Source organism: Anser brachyrhynchus (assembly GCF_964034855.1).
Source record: "Anser brachyrhynchus genome assembly, chromosome: 14".
Lineage (NCBI taxonomy): Eukaryota > Metazoa > Chordata > Aves > Anseriformes > Anatidae > Anser > Anser brachyrhynchus.
In genome coordinates, this window is record NC_137709.1 from 12,498,792 (window position 1) to 12,518,617 (window position 19,826).

The window sequence follows — 19,826 nt, forward strand, 5'->3', positions numbered from 1 at the left end:
CCATTACCCCTTGTCCTGCCACTACACTTTCTGATAAAGTCCCTCACAAATTTTCCTGTAGGCCCCCTTTAAGTATTGGAAGACCTCTATAAGATTTCCCTGGAGCCTTCTCTTCTCTAGGCTAAACAGCTCTAACTGTCTTAGGCTGTTTTCATAGGAGAGGTGTTCCAACCCCTTGATCATCTTCACGGCTCTCCTCTGGACATGCTCCAACAGGCCCATGTCCTTCTTGTGCTGGGGGGACCCAAAGCTGAATGCATCACTCTAAGAGGGGTCTCACAAGATTGGAGTATGGGGGAGAATCACCTCCCTCGACCTGCTAGTTACACTTGTTTTGATACAGCCCAGCATGTAACTGGCTTTCTGGGCTGCATGCAAACATTGCTGGCTCATATTCCGTTTTTCATCCACCAGCAGTCTCAAGTCCTCCTCCACAGGGCTGCTCTCAATCTACTCCTTGTCTAGCCTGTATTCATGTTTAGGATTGACCCTACTCAGGTGCAGAACATTGCACTTGGCCTTGTTGATCTTCATGAGGTTCTCATGGGACCGCCTCTGAAGCCTGTACAGGTTCCTCTGGATCCTGAACTCTCTCCCTCCAGTGTGTTGACTGCACTGCTCAGCTTGGTGTCGTCTGCAGACTTGCTGAAGGTGCACTTAATCCCACTGTCCATGTCACCGACAATGTTAATTCCGGTGCCAGTGGAGATCCCAGAGAGACACCAGATGCACAGCTTCCGTGCATATGCAAGTCTTCTGTTTTGCTCTACTGACAGCGTGCGTGATTCCCTACTCGTGTTGGAGTGGGGTTTAAGAAAACGAATGGCATACAATTCGGGCTGCGGTTCTTAGGCGCGGACTCAGGGTGTCACTGTTGGCCAACACGGAGAAGCCGCTCCGCCGCTGGCGCCTTCCGGCTCTGGCGCCCACGCAAAGCCGCTCCGCACGGAGCAGAGCAGGGAGAAGCAGGACGACCCTGCCCGGCTCCAGCTCGTCCTCCGACCGGCAGTAAGGATTTCATGTATTTGCTTTTCTCTGGCATTGATTCAGCCGGTTGGCAAGCATATTTTCAAGTCGTCTGCAGACTACGCTTCAGCAAAGCAGAGAATGGAGATCCGACCGACAGCACGGAGCCGCGGAGCCGCCGGGCGGGTCGCACTGTTGGTAGAGCTGTTGGCCGTGCTGCTGCCGCTGTGCTGCCGGGCGGCGCCGGAGCAGCTCCGCTACGCGATCCCCGAGGAGCTGAGCAGGGGCTCGCTGGTGGGGCCGCTGGCGCGGGACGTGGGGCTGAGCCCGGCCGAGATGCCGGTACGCCGGCTGCGGATTGTCTCCGGTGATGAAAAGCAATACTTCTCTGTGGGGGCAGATAATGGAAATCTACTTGTAAACGAGAGGATAGACCGAGAGGGCATCTGCGGGGACGTGTCGCCTTGTGTCCTAAGTTTGGAAGTTGTCGTGGAAAACCCTTTCAATATATATCATGTGAGCGTAGCTATCCAGGATATCAATGACAATGCACCGCACTTTGACAGAGAATTTGTTGCCATAGAAATGATCGAGTCCACTCCTCCCGGGACCAGGTTCCCCCTGGACAGTAGCAGAGACCCCGACATTGGGGCGAACTCATTGCAAAACTACCAACTTACCCCCAATCCGCTCTTCTCCCTTGTAGTGAAGGAGAGTCCCGATGGAAGGAAACACGCGGAGTTGCTACTGGAGAAAAATTTAGATCGAGAAAAACAGAGAAATCACCATTTGATACTGACGGCGGTGGATGGCGGGGATCCAGTCCGATCTGGGACAGCCCAGATTAAGATTGATGTGACCGACGCAAATGACAATCCGCCGCTATTCACCAAAGAGATCTACAAGATTCGACTCCTGGAAAACCTGCCAGAGGGCTCCTTAGCTTTTCAGGTGAAAGCCACTGACAGCGACGAAGGTACAAATGCAGACATTACCTATTGCTTCAGTCACATCGCTAACAGTGCTCGCCAGACCTTCAGTCTGGACCCCAAGACAGGGGACGTGAAGATTACTGGTCCCTTAGATTACGAAGACGTGAAATATTATGAAGCGACTGTTGAAGGCAAGGACGGGGGTGGGCTGAGTGCACACGCCAAAGTACACATAGACATTATAGACGTGAACGACAACGCTCCAAGCCTTACCCTCCTTCCTATCTTGAACCCGGTACCCGAAGATTCGGTCCCGAGCACAGTTATAGCTGTGATCAATGTTCGTGACAGAGACTCTGGAGATAACGGAGAAGTGACCTGTAACGTCGACGGTGATTTGCCTTTCAGACTAGCAGAGTCATCAGAGAACACCTACAAACTCGTAATTGAGAGTAGTTTAGACAGAGAAAAAATCTCTGCTTACAACATCACAATCACTGCCAGAGACCACGGCAGCCCGGCGCTGTCGAGCCGCGCGGCGCTGGCGTTGGAGGTGTCGGACGTGAACGACAACGCGCCGGTGTTCGAGGAGGCCGCCTACAGCGCCTACGTGGCGGAGAACAACGAGGCGGGCGCGCCGGTTCTGCGGGTGCGCGCGCGGGACGCGGACGCGGGTGCCAACGGGCGCGTGAGCTACTGGCTGGAGGGCGACGGCGCGGGCGCGGCGGCGCCGTACGTGTCGGTGGAGGCGCGGAGCGGCGCGGTGTACGCGCAGCGCTCCTTCGATTACGAGCAGTGCCGCGAGATCGCCGTGGCGGTGCGGGCGCAGGACGGCGGAGCTCCGGCGCGCAGCGCGACGGCGACGGTGCGCGTCTTCGTGCTGGACCGCAACGACAACGCGCCGCGGGTGCTGTGGCCGGCGGCGGCGGGCGGGGCGGCGAGCGGCGGCGCGGGCGCGAGCGCGGTGCCGTTCGAGGTGGTGCCGCGCTCGGCCGAGGCCGGCTACCTGGTGGCCAAGGTGGTGGCGGTGGACGCGGACGCGGGGCGCAACGCGTGGCTGTCCTACGAGCTGGTGCAGGCGCCGGAGCCGGGGCTCTTCCGCGTGGGGCTGCACAGCGGCGAGGTGCGCACGGCGCGGGCCGTGTCGGAGCGGGACGCGGCGAAGCAGCGGCTGGTGGCCGTGGTGAAGGACCACGGGCAGCCGGCGCTGTCAGCCACGGCCACGCTGCACGTGGTGTTGGCCGAGAGCTTGCAGGAGGCGCTGCCGGAGCTAAGCGAGCAGCCGGCAGCAGCCGCCTCGCCGGCAGAGCTGCAATTCTTCCTGGTGCTGGCGCTGGCGCTGCTCTCCGCCTTGTTCCTGCTGAGCGTAGCGCTGGCCGTTCTGTCGCGGCTGCGCCGGGCCGGGCCTCCGGCCGTCCTGCGCTGCCTGGACGCGCAGCGCTTCTCGTCGGCCGGCCCCGCAGTGCCGGCCGACTTCTGCGAGGGCACCTTGCCCTCCTCCTACAACCTGCGCGTGGCGCCGGGCCGTGCCGTCGCCGAGGGCGCGTGGCTGCTGCCTCCCGCCCGGCTACCCAGCCTGGCCGCCGAGGACCTGAGCGGCGAGCCCTCCGGGAAGCCGAGCCCGAGCAGCAGCGCCGGCCCGGGAGAACCGTCCAACGACCCCGGCGCACCACAGGTCTGTAAGCCTATTGCATCTTCTGAGCCTTTGTTAACTTCATGCGAATGTACCCGTTTTTGATCTTCAGATTTTCCGTTATCTATTTTGAACAGCTGATCTGCGTTTAACTGACAGAGAGAAAAACTGCCCCCTTTTTTAACAGCCGGCAGTTAGTTGTCTTCTTAGTTCATCAGTGATTACAATGGAAGGCTAAGTGGAGACGTACTGGCCATTAAGCTCATTCTATACAAAGTAACACAAATTTGTAACAGTGATTGTGGCCCATGATATGATATAAAGAGATCTACTGATGGTGCATGTGAACACTGGAGAATGTGATTGACGTTTTGTTCTGCAGAATTCTTTTTCTCAATTCTTCTTCCAAAAAAAGATGTTCTTGGGTCTAATCGATAGTGTTGGTGTTTGTTGTTTGGTACTGGATCATCTTGGATAACTTGGGGACGCTTGTGTTCAAAGCTTGACTGGGATGAGGGGGCTGTACTTGATCTTTGAGGGAAGAGCAGATCGATGTGTGTGGACAGCTGGTAGATAGTGCTGCTGGCTTCAGAAACCTCGCTGGATGTCTGTAAACTTCAAGTCTTATTTCTATGTTTAGCTGTACAGATGTTCATATCTCCATCGAAACGTATGTAGAGATGCATATTTCCAACGTTTGTCCCATTCCTGAGTGCCTACCCTGTTCAGTTACGGTGGAAGGTTGCTCCAAGAAAAAAGTACTGGTAATCACCCTTTTCATTCAGGACTGACTTCCCTGTTTAATTTTTCATCCTCATGGTAAGTCACTTGAGACACAGTGCTCATCTCATCCTGTCCCTAGAGATGTGTCACCTTCTTTGAACCTCTGCTTTTGTTCTCTCGTCCTCGAACAGTGCTCTAATGACTTATATTGTGTATACCCCACGACAAGCTGAGTACTCCTTTACCTTCATACCTCCTCCTCTCTCAGTCTACCAGTATTGTTTGGTTAAAACTCTGTATGGCTCTTCACCTCCAGCAGAAAGATTACAATTAATTGGTCAGGTAAGGTGTTAGGATGTCTTATGTAACCTAGCAGAATCTGCAAGAAAATTAACTGATTACAAGACTTTGTTATAGTAGGTATACCAGTAATAGTCAGATAATCCCAGTAAACTCTAATAGGACAACCGATCTTGAGGCATCCTGACTGGCAATTAAATATGCAGCCAGTCCGCAAACTATGACACAAATATAAATACACTGAAAAAAAAAACCACAAAAAAAAACCACGAATAATATTCAGCTAAGGATCTGTAAGTCACATAAAAGAGGCGGTCTCACCCTTGCAGTACCGGGCGGTGGCTGCGGGCGCCGCTGTTCACCACGGAGGAGAGGAAGCAGCGGAGCGCTGCAGCCAGCCCCGCCCGCTGCGGCCCGGTTCGCTCGGCCGCAGCAGCTCCCGGCTCATCCGCTCGCTGGCTGTCTCTGCGGCCGGGCGGGCTGCAAGCGGCCACGCGGTGCGGAGCCGTGCTGCAGCGAGGCGGGGGGGCCGGCGAGAGCGGACGGCGGCGGAGCCGGAGTCGGGAACGGGAACCGGAGCAGGAGGAGGAGCAACAGTCTAAGCCGAAGCGAGTGTCTGAGTCGGAGACGGGGGCAGAAACCGCAGCGAGATTCTGATCCAGAGCCGGAGGCCAAGAGTCGGGGCGGCGGCGGGGAGCTGTTGACGGGCGTCCGGTGGCGGCGGGGCCGTGGCGGAGATGTGCGCGGCGAGAGAAGGGCGCTGGGGCCGGAGGCAGCGAGCGCTGCTGTGCTGCGTGTTGGTGGCGGCGTGGGAGGCGGCGTGGGGGCAGCTGCGCTACTCGGTGCCCGAGGAGCTGCCCAAGGGCTCTTTCGTGGGCGACGTGGCCAAGGACCTGGCGCTGCAGCTGGCGGCGCTCCGCGACCGCGGCGCCCGCATCCTGGACCGAGGTAGGACACGGTATTTCGCTCTGCATGCGAACAGCGGCCACCTGGTGACGGCGGAGAGGCTAGACAGAGAGCAGCTGTGCCGGCTGATGGAGCGATACGTGCTGCATTGCGAAGTGATCCTGGAAGGCGAGATGAAGGTTTACGAGATCGAAGTGGAAATCACGGACATTAACGACAACGCTCCCAGCTTTCGAGAGGCAGAAATGGAAATGAGAATGAGCGAGCTGACAACTGCCGGGTCGCGCTTTCCCTTGTCTAAAGCCCGTGACCCGGACGTGGGAGTGAATTCCCTGCAGAGCTACGAGCTGAGCGGCGACGAGCACTTCTCGCTGTCCGTGCAGGCGGGAGCCGACGGCGAGAAGCGTCCCGAGCTGGTGCTGGCCAAGGCGCTGGACCGGGAGGAGGCGGCGTTTCACGAGCTGGTGCTGAGGGCGAGCGACGGTGGCGAGCCTGCGCGGACGGGCACGGCGCTCATCCGCGTGTCTGTGCTGGACGCCAACGACAACGCGCCCGTGTTCAGCCAGGCGGTGTACGCGGTGCGCGTGCCCGAGGACGTGGCCGTTGGCTCCACGCTCCTCACTCTCACGGCCACCGACGCCGACGAGGGACTCAACGCGAATGTGAAATACTCGCTTAAGACAGCGACGGACATAGCATCGGAAATATTCCACCTGGATCCTGAGACGGGATCGATCAGGCTGGTGAGGAGTCTGGACTTCGAGGAAGGCGACTTCTACGAACTGGAGGCGCAGGCACAAGACGGCGGCGGCCTTTCCGACACAGCTACAGTCTCGATCTCGGTGACCAACGTGAACGACAACGCGCCCGAGCTGACTGTGTCGTCGTCGCTGAGCGAGATCTCCGAGGACGCGCCGTCTGGGACGGTGGTAGCCCTGCTGCACGTGCAGGACCGGGACTCGGGCGCCAACGGCGAGGTGCGGTGCTCGCTGGTCGGGGACGTGCCGTTCCGCCTGCGGAGCTCGGTGGGCAGCTACTACAGCGTGGTGACGGCGCGGGAGCTGGACCGGGAGGAGGTGTCGGAGTACAACGTGACGGTGCGGGCGGCGGACGGCGGGTCGCCGTCGCTTTGGAGCAGCGCGGTGCTGGCGCTGCGCGTGCTGGACGTGAACGACAACGCGCCGGTGTTCGCGGAGGCGCGCTACAGCGCCCGTCTGTCCGAGAACAACGCCGAGGGCGCGCTGGTGCTGACGGTGCGCGCGTGGGACGCGGACTGGGGGCAGAACGCGCGCGTGCGGTACCGGCTGGCGGAGGGGCGTGTGCGGGGCGCGCCGCTGTCGTCCTACGTGTCGGTGCAGGCGGAGACGGGCGCGCTGTACGCGCTGCGCTCGTTCGACTACGAGGAGGTGCGCGAGGTGGGGCTGTGGGTGCGGGCGGAGGACGGCGGCGCGCCGGCGCTGAGCAGCAACGTGTCGGTGCGGCTGCTGATCGTGGACGAGAACGACAACGCGCCGCAGGTGCTGTACCCGCCGGCGGCGGCGGCGGCGGCGGCTCCGGGCGCGGGCTGGACGGGCGTGGAGCTGGCGCCGCGCTCGGCGGAGCCCGGCGCGCTGGTGGCCAAGGTGGTGGCGGTGGACGCGGACGCGGGGCAGAACGCGTGGCTGTCCTACGAGCTGGCCAAGGCGACGGAGCCGGGGCTCTTCCGCGTGGGGCTGCACAGCGGCGAGGTGCGCACGGCGCGCTCGCCGCTGGCCCGCGACGCGCCCAGGCACAGCCTGGTGGTGGTGGTGAAGGACCAGGGCCGGCCGGCGCTGTCGGCCACGGCCACGCTGACGGTGGTGCTGGCCGAGAGCGTGGCCGAGCTGCTCTCGGAGCTGGGCAGCGCGGCGGCGCCGGCCGAGCCCGCCGGCAGCCTGACGCGCTGGCTGGTGCTGGCCGTGGCGGCCGTGTCCTGCCTCTTCCTCGCCTTCCTGCTGCTGCTGCTGGCGCTGCGCCTGCGGCGCTGGCGCCGCTCGCAGCTGCTGCCGCCGGCCAGCGGCGCCTTGCGCGGCGTCCCGGCCTCGCACTTCGTGGGCATCGACGGCGTCCGCGCCTTCCTGCACTCCTACTCGCACGAGGTGTCGCTCACCGCCGACTCGCGCAAGAGCCAGCGGCGCTGGGCGGCCGACAGCTGCTGCAACACCCTCCCGGCCCGGCCGCCGCCCGACAAGGCCGCGCCGCTGCTCGGGGACGACGCTGCCGGCGCCCGCGGCGCACAGCCCGACGCCCTCCCGGTGAGTCGCTCCGGACACCCCGACGCCTTCCCTCTCGGCGCTTCCCTCCCTGCCTGATTCTCGCCTTTCCCTCCCCGTTCCCCTTCCCGGCCGGGGAGTTTTGCTGCTGAGCAATTTACAGCTTCACTGGGCAGCAGGTTGTGGGTGGTTGCCTCTCGGTCAAGGCAGCCAAGCGCGGGCTCTGCTGCCAGAATTACACTTGTTGCAGAAGGTAGGAGACGAGTAGGGGCTTTCAGCTGCAACCCTGCTCTAGATGGACTTCTTTTTTCCCAGTTTCCTTGTGGTTGCTGCTTTCATCACCTGACATATCGTGCAGTTTTTCCTTTTTTCTTCTTTTTTTGGTGTTCTGAGTAAATTTAGACTTGACATTTTCAGGAGATTAAGATGTATCTTTTTGATAGCCCGTGTGTTTGATGAGTAGCATGCACTTGCCACTGAATCTTAAATCAAAAAGAATCTTAATAGCCGCATTTTTCATTTGTCTCTTTCTCCTCCATACTGTATGCATCTTTTCTGTTGCTGCATTAACATTTGTGAAATATCCGTGCTGCTGTTTTTGTACATGTGTTGGGATAACAGCCTGTTCGACTGGTCTTTTTAGGACGTCTGTTTGGCGGTTAGAGAGATCAAAGAGAATGGTAAAAGTTGTGTTTCAGATTGCAGTGGAGGTGCTGTGTATGAAAGGCTGTTGGAAGAAGGACGAGTGTGTGAGCGTTGACCTCTCAAGAAATCATGCTATGGCAATAGCTTTGTTGTGGCTTCATCATTTGAATTTGTGTTGCATAATATGTGGTGAGATTGAAGAATGGGGTTTGAAGAGTGAGAGTGAAGTCCTGCAATTTTCGCATTTTTGCCTTGTTTGTTGTTAATGTCAAAAGTAGGCCTCAGTGTGGCAGAGAACCCTGAAAAGACTGGAAAAGACTTATTAATTGTGGTACTGGGGGAGGTGTTTCCATACATAACCTGAAAGTTTACTGCTCTCCTGTGAAAGTCTTTGACATCCTTATGTATCCTTAAAATGGCCCTGAATGATAAGCGCTTATCAGTGGCCTTCATACAGTTAGAAGCTGTTTTTTGAGTGTGTTGCAACTGAATGCTGTGAATGTAGAGGAATGAGTGTGAGAGGTTGGTTCTGAATGTGGAAAGAAAGTGTGTCAGTAGTGATATTGTTTGGTCAGTGGTTTGATGTCATTATGAATGCCAATTTCTTTAGCATTTATTAAGTTTGATTTAATAATTTTTCCAATTCCTGCAGCATTTATGCACCATTTTATCCTCGTGTCACTAACTTGAAAGGCAATGCTAATCTTCTGATATTAAAATATTCTGCACAGAAATTGTGTATGTAGAGCTATGATGTCTGAGTATAATGGCTTCTTATACCTGTGAAAAACCCATATATATATATATGTATATATATATATGTATATATATATACATATATATGTATATATGCACACATATCTGCATTGTGTTATAGTGTTTCTCCCTAGTTGTAATTCTGTTTTCAGGCTTTTGTTTTCAGCAAGGCTGTGCTTCATATTTCCCATTTGTGGATAGGCTTTTTCCATGTTTCGGTAGGCCTTTTACATTTGAAAATGCAAAGTTTATATTTCAGCAAATCATTATCTCCCTTGAGAAGGTCCTGCCAGCCATCTGGAGACAAATTTTTGTCTATAAGGGAAACAAATTGCTCACAAGATGTATGAGATAAGGCCCCGTAGTACAGCCTTTACATTTGAAGTTTCATATTTGTTGGAGATAAGCAGGCCACATCATGGAAAAAGTGATGAGAGCTGATGACATTTTCTTAATATGATATCCCCTACTGTCTATCCAGATGAAGACTTCAGGGCCTTGTTTTTAAATTAAGGCCTGAGTCATTTCTTGCTGCTCTGGGGCAGAATTTTCTTGCATGCAGAGAAGACCATGTCGCCCTCCTAGTGAGTTTCTCTATCACGCTTTCTCTGTGAATGCTTCCTTTTGCTGCTTGTCTGATTTTTATCTTTCCCTGGTCTTCTGTCTAGATGTGTAGGCTGAGTTATCAGTAGCAGCATAGCTGTGTTGAGGAATATGCTATGTGTCCATGGGCCTTGCTCTGGTGAGGGAATAGCCAGAATTTTCCTTTCAGTGTTAGAATATCCGGAGGTTATGATGTATCTTTCCATTAGCCCGTTCAGCACTCGCTATTCTCAGTAACAGCAAATTCTGATACTGAATTCTAATAATGAATGAGGAGGCCTGCACAGTGTTTTAGTAGAATGAGATGATCTTGAATTAGAATCTTAAGTACCCCATGTTTCACTTAGCTGCTTTTCCTGTATACTCCATGCAATTGTTCTCTTGCAGCATGAAGATGGGTTGAGCAAAGAAATGTCTTTATATTCATCTGTGCTGCTGTTTTGGTGTGTGTGGTGGAATAACAGTCAGGGTAATGAGTTCTTTTAGGCTTCATCGCTTGAATTTGTGTTGCATAATATTTGGATAGGATAAAAAATGCGTGAAGCGTGAGATTGGATTCCGTTTCTTGTCCTGAAGTTTTCACATTTTTGCCTTGTTTGTTGCCAATGACACAACATGGCCTCATGTGCCAGAGAACCCTGAAAAGACTCTAAGATTTGTTATGACTTGTTGCACTGGGGGAGCTGTTTCCATACACACTATGCATGTTTACTGCTATCAGGACAAAGTCTTTGATATACTTATGTTTCCTTAAAATGTCACTGGATGATATGCTCTTGCCAGTAGCTTACATATGACTAGAACTTGGATATTGTGAGTGGTGCAGCTGAATGCTGTGAATGCAGAACAAGAATGGTGAGAGGTTTTGATTTTTTTGTTTGTTTGTTTCTTGAATGTGGACAATAGGTCTCTGAGCAGTGATAATATTCAGGCAAATGTTTGATTTCATAATTTGTGCTAATTCCTGCAGCATTCATGCACAATTTTATCCTGGTTTCCATGCCCTGAAAGGCAATTTTAATTCTTTGATAATAAAATGTTTTGCAGAAAAACTGCATGTAGAATGATGATGTCTGCATATAAAGGTGTATAATACCTGTGTGAATCCTCATTACTTCACTCCTATTTATTGTAACATTTTGCCATAGTGTTTCTTCATAGCTGTAATTCCATTTTCAGGTCTGTGTTCCCAAGAAGATTTTGCTTCATATCTTCCTTTTCTGGGTAGGGCTTTTGCATTTGAGAATGACTGAGTTGTACTGCAGGAAATCTTTACCTCCCTTGAGATGGTCCTTTCACCCATCTGTAGAAAAATTTGGTGTAAAAGGAAGTGAAACTGAAGCTAAAACTCAATCTCTCTTCATTGTTCCCAAGACTGAACATGAGAAAGAGTCCCATAATGAGGTCTTTTCTTTTATAGTTTCATAGTCATTGGAAATAAGCAGGCCACATCAAGGAAAAATGGAAAAGAGCTGATGAGTTTTTCTTAAAATGAAGTCCCCTCTAGCATAGCCCAGAAGAAGACTTTAGGGTCTTTCTTTCAGCTTAAGACCTCAGTGATTTCTTGGTGCTCTGGAGAGGAATTTTGGTGCCCACAGAGAAGATCCTGGTGATTTCTTTGCCGAAGAAACTTTCAGTCCAGACAGAAGGCAAGAATAAAGGTTGGAATTCATGAAAGACGTGGTGTTTCTGCAATACTAGGTTGAGTCTAACGACTATTTTAGAGGTTCGAAATAACACGAATTCTACTTGCCATGTGGGTAGAACGAAGAAAGCCATAGGACCCCTCCGCCGTCACTCTTCTCATGACTGCCATGAAGATTAGAATGCATTCGATCTTCTGTTCGAAGAAAAGAAAGAGTTGCGGAGGCAAACGCACCGACTTTGGGCCGCTTCGCAGGGAAATGTGCCGTGTCGCCCTGTTCGCGGGGACCGAAGGTTTCCGCGGAAGAGGCAGGGCGGCGGCGCTCCGTGTGAGCCGCGCGTGCAGTGCCGGGCGGCGGCTGCGGGCGCCGCTGTTCACCACGGAGGAGAGGAAGGAGCCGAGCGCTGCAGCCAGCCCCGCCCGCTGCGGCCCGGCTCGCTCGCTCGCTGTCTCGGCGGCCGGGCGGTCTGCGAGCGGTCCCGCGCTGCGGAGCCGTACGGCAGCGAGGCGGCGGGGCCGGAACCGGGACCGGGTGCCGGAGCAGGAGCCGGAGCGACAGTCTAAGCCGAAGCGAGTGTCTGAGTCGGAGCTGGAGACGGGAACCGGAGCGAGAGACTGAGCCAGAGTCGGAGGCGAAGAGTCAGGGCGGCGACGGGGAGCTGTCGGCGGGCGTCCGGTGGCGGCGGAGCCGTGGCGGAGATGTGCGCGGCGAGAGAAGGGCGCTGGGGCCGGAGGCAGCGAGCGCTGCTGTGCTGCGTGTTGGTGGCGGCGTGGGAGGCGGCGTGGGGGCAGCTGCGCTACTCGGTGCCCGAGGAGCTGCCCAAGGGCTCTTTCGTGGGCGACGTGGCCAAGGACCTGGCGCTGCAGCTGGCGGTTTTCCGCGACCGCGGTGCCCGCATCCCGGACCTAGGTAAGACGCGGTATTTCGCTCTGCATGCAAGCAGCGGCCACCTGGTGACGGCGGAGAGGCTAGACAGAGAACAGCTATGCGACGTATTGCAGCGATGCGTGCTGCGCTGTGAGGTGATCGTGGAGGGCGAGATGAAGGTTTACGAGATCGAAGTGGAAATCACGGACATTAACGACAACGCACCCAGCTTTCGAGAGGCAGAAAAGGAATTGAGAATGAGCGAGTCTACAGCTCCCGGGTCGCGCTTTCCTCTGGCCGAGGCTCACGACCCGGACGTGGGAGTGAATTCCCTGCAGAGCTACGAGCTGAGCGGCGACGAGCACTTCTCGCTGTCCGTGCAGGCGGGAGCCGACGGCGAGAAGCGTCCCGAGCTGGTGCTGGCCAAGGCGCTGGACCGGGAGGAGGCGGCGTTTCACGAGCTGGTGCTGAGGGTGAGCGACGGCGGCGAGCCGTCTCGGACGGGCACGGCGCTCATCCGCGTGTCTGTGCTGGACGCCAACGACAACGCGCCCGTGTTCAGCCAGGCGGTGTACGCGGTGCGCGTGCCCGAGGACGTGCCCGTTGGCACCACGCTCCTCACCCTCACGGCCACCGACGCCGACGAGGGAGTAAACGGGAACGTGAAATACACGCTTAAGAAAATTACTGACAAAGCCTCGAAGATACTGTACCTGGATGCCGAGACGGGATCGATCAGGCTGGTGAGGAGTCTGGACTTCGAGGAAGGCGACTCCTACGAATTGGAGGTGCAGGCACAAGACGGCGGCGGCCTTTCTGACACAGCTATAGTCTCGATCTCGGTGACCGACGTGAACGACAACGTGCCCGAGCTGACTGTGTCGTCCGCACTGAGCGAGATCTCGGAGGACGCGCCGTCGGGGACGGTGGTGGCCCTGCTGCACGTGCAGGACCGGGACTCGGGCGCCAACGGCGAGGTGCGGTGCTCGCTGGTCGGGGACGTGCCGTTCCGCCTGCGGAGCTCGGTGGGCAGCTACTACAGCGTGGTGACGGCGCGGGAGCTGGACCGGGAGGAGGTGTCGGAGTACAACGTGACGGTGCGGGCGGCGGACGGCGGGTCGCCGTCGCTTTGGAGCAGCGCGGTGCTGGCGCTGCGCGTGCTGGACGTGAACGACAACGCGCCGGTGTTCGCGGAGGCGCGCTACAGCGCCCGTCTGTCCGAGAACAACGCCGAGGGCGCGCTGGTGCTGACGGTGCGCGCGTGGGACGCGGACTGGGGGCAGAACGCGCGCGTGCGGTACCGGCTGGCGGAGGGGCGTGTGCGGGGCGCGCCGCTGTCGTCCTACGTGTCGGTGCAGGCGGAGACGGGCGCGCTGTACGCGCTGCGCTCGTTCGACTACGAGGAGGTGCGCGAGGTGGGGCTGTGGGTGCGGGCGGAGGACGGCGGCGCGCCGGCGCTGAGCAGCAACGTGTCGGTGCGGCTGCTGATCGTGGACGAGAACGACAACGCGCCGCAGGTGCTGTACCCGCCGGCGGCGGCGGCGGCTCCGGGCGCGGGCTGGACGGGCGTGGAGCTGGCGCCGCGCTCGGCGGAGCCCGGCGCGCTGGTGGCCAAGGTGGTGGCGGTGGACGCGGACGCGGGGCAGAACGCGTGGCTGTCCTACGAGCTGGCCAAGGCGACGGAGCCGGGGCTCTTCCGCGTGGGGCTGCACAGCGGCGAGGTGCGCACGGCGCGCTCGCCGCTGGCCCGCGACGCGCCCAGGCACAGCCTGGTGGTGGTGGTGAAGGACCAGGGCCGGCCGGCGCTGTCGGCCACGGCCACGCTGACGGTGGTGCTGGCCGAGAGCGTGGCCGAGCTGCTCTCGGAGCTGGGCAGCGCGGCGGCGCCGGCCGAGCCCGCCGGCAGCCTGACGCGCTGGCTGGTGCTGGCCGTGGCGGCCGTGTCCTGCCTCTTCCTCGCCTTCCTGCTGCTGCTGCTGGCGCTGCGCCTGCGGCGCTGGCGCCGCTCGCAGCTGCTGCCGCCGGCCAGCGGCGCCTTGCGCGGCGTCCCGGCCTCGCACTTCGTGGGCATCGACGGCGTCCGCGCCTTCCTGCACTCCTACTCGCACGAGGTGTCGCTCACCGCCGACTCGCGCAAGAGCCAGCGGCGCTGGGCGGCCGACAGCTGCTGCAACACCCTCCCGGCCCGGCCGCCGCCCGACAAGGCCGCGCCGCTGCTCGGGGAAGACGCTGCCGGCGCCCGCGGCGCACAGCCCGACGCCCTCCCGGTGAGTCGCTCCGGACACCCCGACGCCCTCCCTCTCGGCGCTTGCCTCCCTTCCTCCTCCTTGCCTTTCCCTCCCTTTGGGCTCTGATGCTGGCGTTAAACCTGGTGTGTTAGGCGGGAGATGAAAGTTTTTTTTTTCCTGCACTCTGCGTCAACCGGGCTTTTTTTTTTTTTCGCACTTGACAGATTGTTGCTCATTTCTTCTGAGGTGTATCATTCATTTTTGCTTGTTTTGTTTTGTTTTGTTTTTTCCCATTATGCATGTGTTTGCTCCTTTCAGGATGTTCAGTATAGCCTCCAGATAGCCTGTGTGCTATATCAGTTGTGTGAGTTTGTCCTCAAAAAGAATCTTTATGTCCCCCTGTTTCTTTTGGCTGCTTCTCCTCAATACTCCATGCACCTTTTCTGTTGCTCTATGAACATGGGTTGAAATGTCTTTTTATACATCTATACTGCTGTCTTTGTGCATGTGGTGTGGTAATGGCCTGGTCAACTGGTCCTTTTAGGATGTCTCTTTGGTTGTTATAGAGATGAGGGAGAAGCAGAAGACTTGCATTTGAGATTGCCACAGAGGTGCTGGGTTTGAAAGGCTCTCAGAGGAGAAAGGAGTGTTTTTGACCTCTCAAGAATGGAACAGGCTTTGCTAGCCTGCTCATGCTGTAGCAACAGAACCAATGTGTGTTCATCATTTCCACTGCATAATATTTGGCAAGATAAAATACTGAGGTCTGAAGAGCCAGAGCAAAGTCCTTTTCATATCCTGCAGGTTTCACATTTTTCCCTTGTTTGTCATCTCTGTAAAAACTGAACCACTCTTGCCTGAGAACCCTTAAAAGATCTGTTACTAATAGTTTGACTGAGGGAGCTGTTTCCATACACAGTGTGAATGTTTACTGCTGCCAGGACGAAGTCTTTGATATCCTCATGTTTCCTTAATATGTCACTGGATGAAATCTTCTTGCCAGTTCCCTACGTATGGCTGGAACTTGGATATTGTGAGTGTTGCAACTGAATGCGGTGAATGTTGAGCTAGGACCGTTTGTGGCCGGATTTGAATGTTTCTCAGCAGTGAAATTGTTCAGGTAAAGCTTTGATTTCATAATTCGTGGCAAGGCCCGCATCATTTATGCACCATTTTATCCTGGATTTTCTGCCCTGAAAGGCAACTGATTCCCTAATGATAAAATGTTTTGCAGAAAAACTGCATGCAGAGTGATGATGCCTGTTTGTAACATAATTCCTGTGTGAATCATCATTAATTCACTCCCATCTATTGTAACATTGTGACATAGAGTTTGTCATTATTCCATTTCCCAGTGTTTGTTCCCAGGAAGTCTGTGCTTTATATTTCCCATTTCAGGATAGGATGTTTTGCATTTGAGAATGACGGAGTTGTACTGCAGGAAATCCTTACCTCCGTTGTAAAGGTTCTTTCAGACATCTGAAGACAAATTCTTGTGTATGAGGGAAACAGAAGGTGAAACTGAATCTCTCTCAATTGCTTGCAAGACCTGGCATGAGAATGGGTCCTGTATTAAGGACTTTATGTTTGCAGTTTTATTTTAATTGGAGATGAGTAGGCCACATCATAGACAAATTGAGGAGAGCAGTTGAACTTTTCCAGTGCAGTCCAGATGAACACTCTAGGACTTTGCTTGTAGCTTATGACCTCAGTGATTACTTGGTGCTCTGAGGAGGAATTTTGGTGCTCACAGAGAAGATCCTGATGCCCAAAAAATGATTTTCTCTGCCACACTTTCTCTTTGAATGCTTCCTTGTGCTGCTTCTCTGATTTTATCTTTTCCTATTAATGTAGACAGAGTTATCAGCTGCAGCATAGCTGTGTTGAGGAATGTGTTCATGGGCCTTGCTCCCATGAGGCAATAGGTGGGTATTTCATCTAAGTTAGAGGTTGTGTGGAAGGCTGGAGATGTGAGGGTACTTGTGTATTGTCTCCCATTTTTGTTTCCGGGGAGTGGATGTAAACATAGAATCATAGAATCATTAAGGTTGGAAAAGACCTTCAAGATCATCTGGTCAACGATCACCCTACTACCAAAGTCAACCACTAAAGCATGTTCCTAAGCACCAGGTCCAAGCAAGCGCCTTCCCCTTCTCTCCTTTTTTGAAAAATGTGGGCATGTTTATGCCTTATTTCAAGAGTTCTTTCCTCGTTCCCAGTGATGGGAATGCACAAAACACATTTTTCTTCCCATTCCCTTCCCCCCCCCGCCGTCACCTCAGGCCTGCTCCCTGCCAGGTACCCACTGATGTTAGTAGAAGCATGTATGTGTGGAGCAGTGCATGTGCTTCAAGGAGGGGGAGATTCCCCTCCAAAGACATTTGTGATGACCCGATGTCTGGTGGAGGATGGCTCCTCTCTTTCCTTCCCCCAGATCATGAGTATGCTTTGAAGATTAAAGAGAAATACACCTCCCTTCTTGATATTTTTCAATGCTGTGGTTGTGGTGTGTTGTATAAGGAGATTGTCATTTAAACTGATCCTTTGGTGAGATGTGCTCGCAAATTCTGAGGATGAAAGAAAAGCATTGAAGGTGTGAAAGGATTGAGGTGAGGTCTTGTGGAAGGCCAGAGATGTGAGGGTGCCTGTGTGCTCTCTTCCATTTTTGTTTCCAGGGAGTGGATGTAAACATGAAGATATTAAAAGAGGTATGTCTCGGTGGAGGAACACATGCTCTTAAAGAACAGGGACATTCCCTTACAAATATATTTACGATGACCTAGTCTCTGTTGGAGAAAGGCTCCTCTCTGTCTTTCCCCTTATCTCTTTAGTATGCTTTAGAAAATTGCAGAGAAATGTACCTCCCTTCTTGGTATACCATGACGGTGTGGTTGTGTGTGGTGCATGGTATTGGGAAACGGTCTGTTCAACTTTTCCTTTGGTGAGATGTGTTCACAAATTTTGAGGCTTAAAGAAAAAAAAAAAGTTGTGAAAGGTTTGGGGTGACATGTTTGGGGAATTTTTCTCTGCTTGTTTTAGTTATTCCATTCCCACACAGCTGTGATTTACGCACTTTGATGTCTGTCTGCTCACTCTTTTCTGCCTAAGAAACATTACTGAGTTTGCATTGTGAGCTTTGGGAGGGCCTTCCACAGAATTCATTCTGTAATATCTACATTACTTGGTCTACTACTATGAATGCTTGAAAATGTCCATGTGTATACCTTAGTTGCAGACCATTTCTTCTCTTCACAATGTTCATATTATGTCATGTTAATGTGATGAAGAAAAAAAAAGTTTTTAGAGCTGTCCATGGTGTAGTTCTTGTACACATTGTGAAGAAATGCACTGGGTGATTGGTCCTTCGATGATGTCCTTCTGGCTATCATGAAGAGAGAAGACAGTCATAACAGTTGGGAGTAGTTTGAAAATTATTCATGTGTGACGGTCCCTTGTTGGAAAGAGGAGCCCTTGAACAATGACCTCTCAGGAATGGAGCTGGAAGTGGCTTTGATAGTAGACACGTGCTACGACAACAGCTGTATTCATAGAATCCTGGAATCATTTAGGTTGGAAAAGACCTCTTAGGTCATCTAGCCCAGTCTTTAACCTAGCACTGCCAAGTCTGCTATTAAACCATGTCGCTAAGATCTACATCTACATGCTTTTTGAAGACCTCCAATGAAGGTGACTCAACTACTTCCCTGGGCAGCCTGTTCCAATACTTCTCAACCCTTTCAGTGAAAAACATTTTCCTAATGTCCGACATAAACCTCCCCTGGAACAATCTGAGGCCATTTCCTTTAGTTTTATCACATGGTTCTTGGGAGAAGAGGCCGATCCCCACTTTGCTGCAGCCCCCCTTTACAGTAATCGTACAGGACGATAAGATCTGCCCCGAGCCTCCTTTTCTCCAGACTAAACAACCCCAGCGCCCTCAGCCACTGCTAATAGGACCTGTTCTCTAGACCCTTCAACAGCTCCGTTGCCCTTCTTTGGACCTGCTTCAGCACCTCAATAACCTTCCTGTAGTGAGGGGTCCAAAACTGAACACGGTATTTGACATGTGGCCTCTCCAGAGATGGATACAGAGGGACAACCACTTCCCTAGTCCTGCTGGCCAGTCTATTTCTGATACAAGTCAGGATTTTGTTGGCTTTCTTGGCCACCTGAGCACATTGCTGGCTCATATTCAGCCAACTAACAACCAATACTCAGATGTCCCTTTTGGTCGGCCAGCTTTCCAGCCAGTCTTCCCCCAGTCTGTAGCACTCCATGGGATTGCTGTGACTCAGACAAAGGACCCGTTAGTCTTGTTGAACCACATACTGCTGGCCTTCCTATCAGTCCAGCCTATCCAGATCCATCTGCAGGGCCTTTCTACCCTTGAGCAGATCAACACTCATGACTAACTTGCTGTCACCTGAAAATGTACTGAGGGTGCACTCGATCCCCTCATCCAGATTATTGATAAAAGAGACTGAAGAGAACTGGCCCTGATTCTCAGCCCTGGGGGACACCACTTGAGACTGGCCTCCAGCTGGATTTAATGCCATTCACCATGACTCTTTGGGCTTGACTAACACGCCAGTTTTTAAGCCTGTGAAGTGCACACCTGTCCATGCCATGAGCAGCCATTTTGTCCAGGAGAATGCTGTGGGAAAGAGTGTTCAAAAGCCTTACTGAAGTCAAGATAGACCAGACCCACAGCCTTTCCCTCATCCACTTAGCAAGTCACGTTGTACAGAAGGAGACCAGATTCATGAAGGAGGACCCGTCATCCACTAAGCCCTGTTGACTGAGCCTGACTACCTGGTTGTCACGTGATGGCACTAAGGCTGTTCTGTTCCACAAGCTTACCCAGCACTGACAGGCCTGTAATTTCTCAAATTGTCCTTCTGGACCTTCTTGTAGATGGGCATCGCATTTGCTAGCCACCAGTTGACTGAGACCTCCCCAGATAGCCAAGACTGCTGCTAAATGATGGAAAGTGTCTTGGTGAGCACTTTTGCCAGCTCCCTCAGCACCCTCGTGTGTATCTCTTCTGGCCCCATAGACTTGCATATGTCTAAGTAGTTTAGCAGGTTGCTGACCATTTCCTCGTGGATTATGAGGGCTTCATTCTGCTCCCCATGCTTATCTACCAGGTAGTCAGGGGATGGGATACCCAGAGAACAAATGGTCACGTTGCTAAAGACTAGGGAAAAAAAGGCATTAAGGAGCTCATCTCTTGTCAATATGTTTCCCCCCACATCCAACAAAGGATGGAGATTCTCTTTGGTCCTCCTGTCCAAGCCATGAGCAGCTATTTTCTCCAGGAGAATGCTGTGGGAAAGAGTGTTCAAAAGCCTTACTGAAGTCAAGGTAGACCAGCTCCACAGCCTTTCCCT

At 54.0% G+C, this 19,826-nt stretch overlaps 3 protein-coding genes across 3 annotated transcripts in view; all 3 read left to right on the forward strand.

Moving 5' to 3' along the window:
• Window positions 1-1,107: 1,107 nt before the first annotated feature.
• LOC308177810 (protocadherin gamma-B5-like) lies at window positions 1,108-3,636 on the forward strand (the record flags this gene model as incomplete). The annotated part of the gene is made up of 1 exon (XM_080555605.1): window positions 1,108-3,636. The coding sequence occupies one exon, from the start codon at window positions 1,108-1,110 to the stop codon at window positions 3,634-3,636; it is 2,529 nt and encodes an 842-aa protein (XP_080411731.1).
• LOC308177998 (protocadherin gamma-A10-like) lies at window positions 3,594-11,663 on the forward strand. The gene has a single exon (XM_080555959.1). It carries the CDS (start codon window positions 5,292-5,294, stop codon window positions 7,788-7,790), a length of 2,499 nt encoding a protein of 832 aa, XP_080412085.1. The 5' UTR covers window positions 3,594-5,291; the 3' UTR covers window positions 7,791-11,663.
• A 235-nt stretch (window positions 11,664-11,898) lies between these two features.
• The window catches only part of LOC308177993 (protocadherin gamma-A10-like), a 52,588-nt gene continuing 44,660 nt past the window's right edge, over window positions 11,899-19,826 (forward strand). The window contains exon 1 of the mRNA XM_080555954.1: window positions 11,899-19,586. Within this exon, the coding sequence (XP_080412080.1) occupies window positions 12,040-14,562 (2,523 nt within the window). The 5' untranslated portion in view covers window positions 11,899-12,039 and the 3' untranslated portion in view covers window positions 14,563-19,586. The remainder of the gene's footprint in view (window positions 19,587-19,826) is intronic.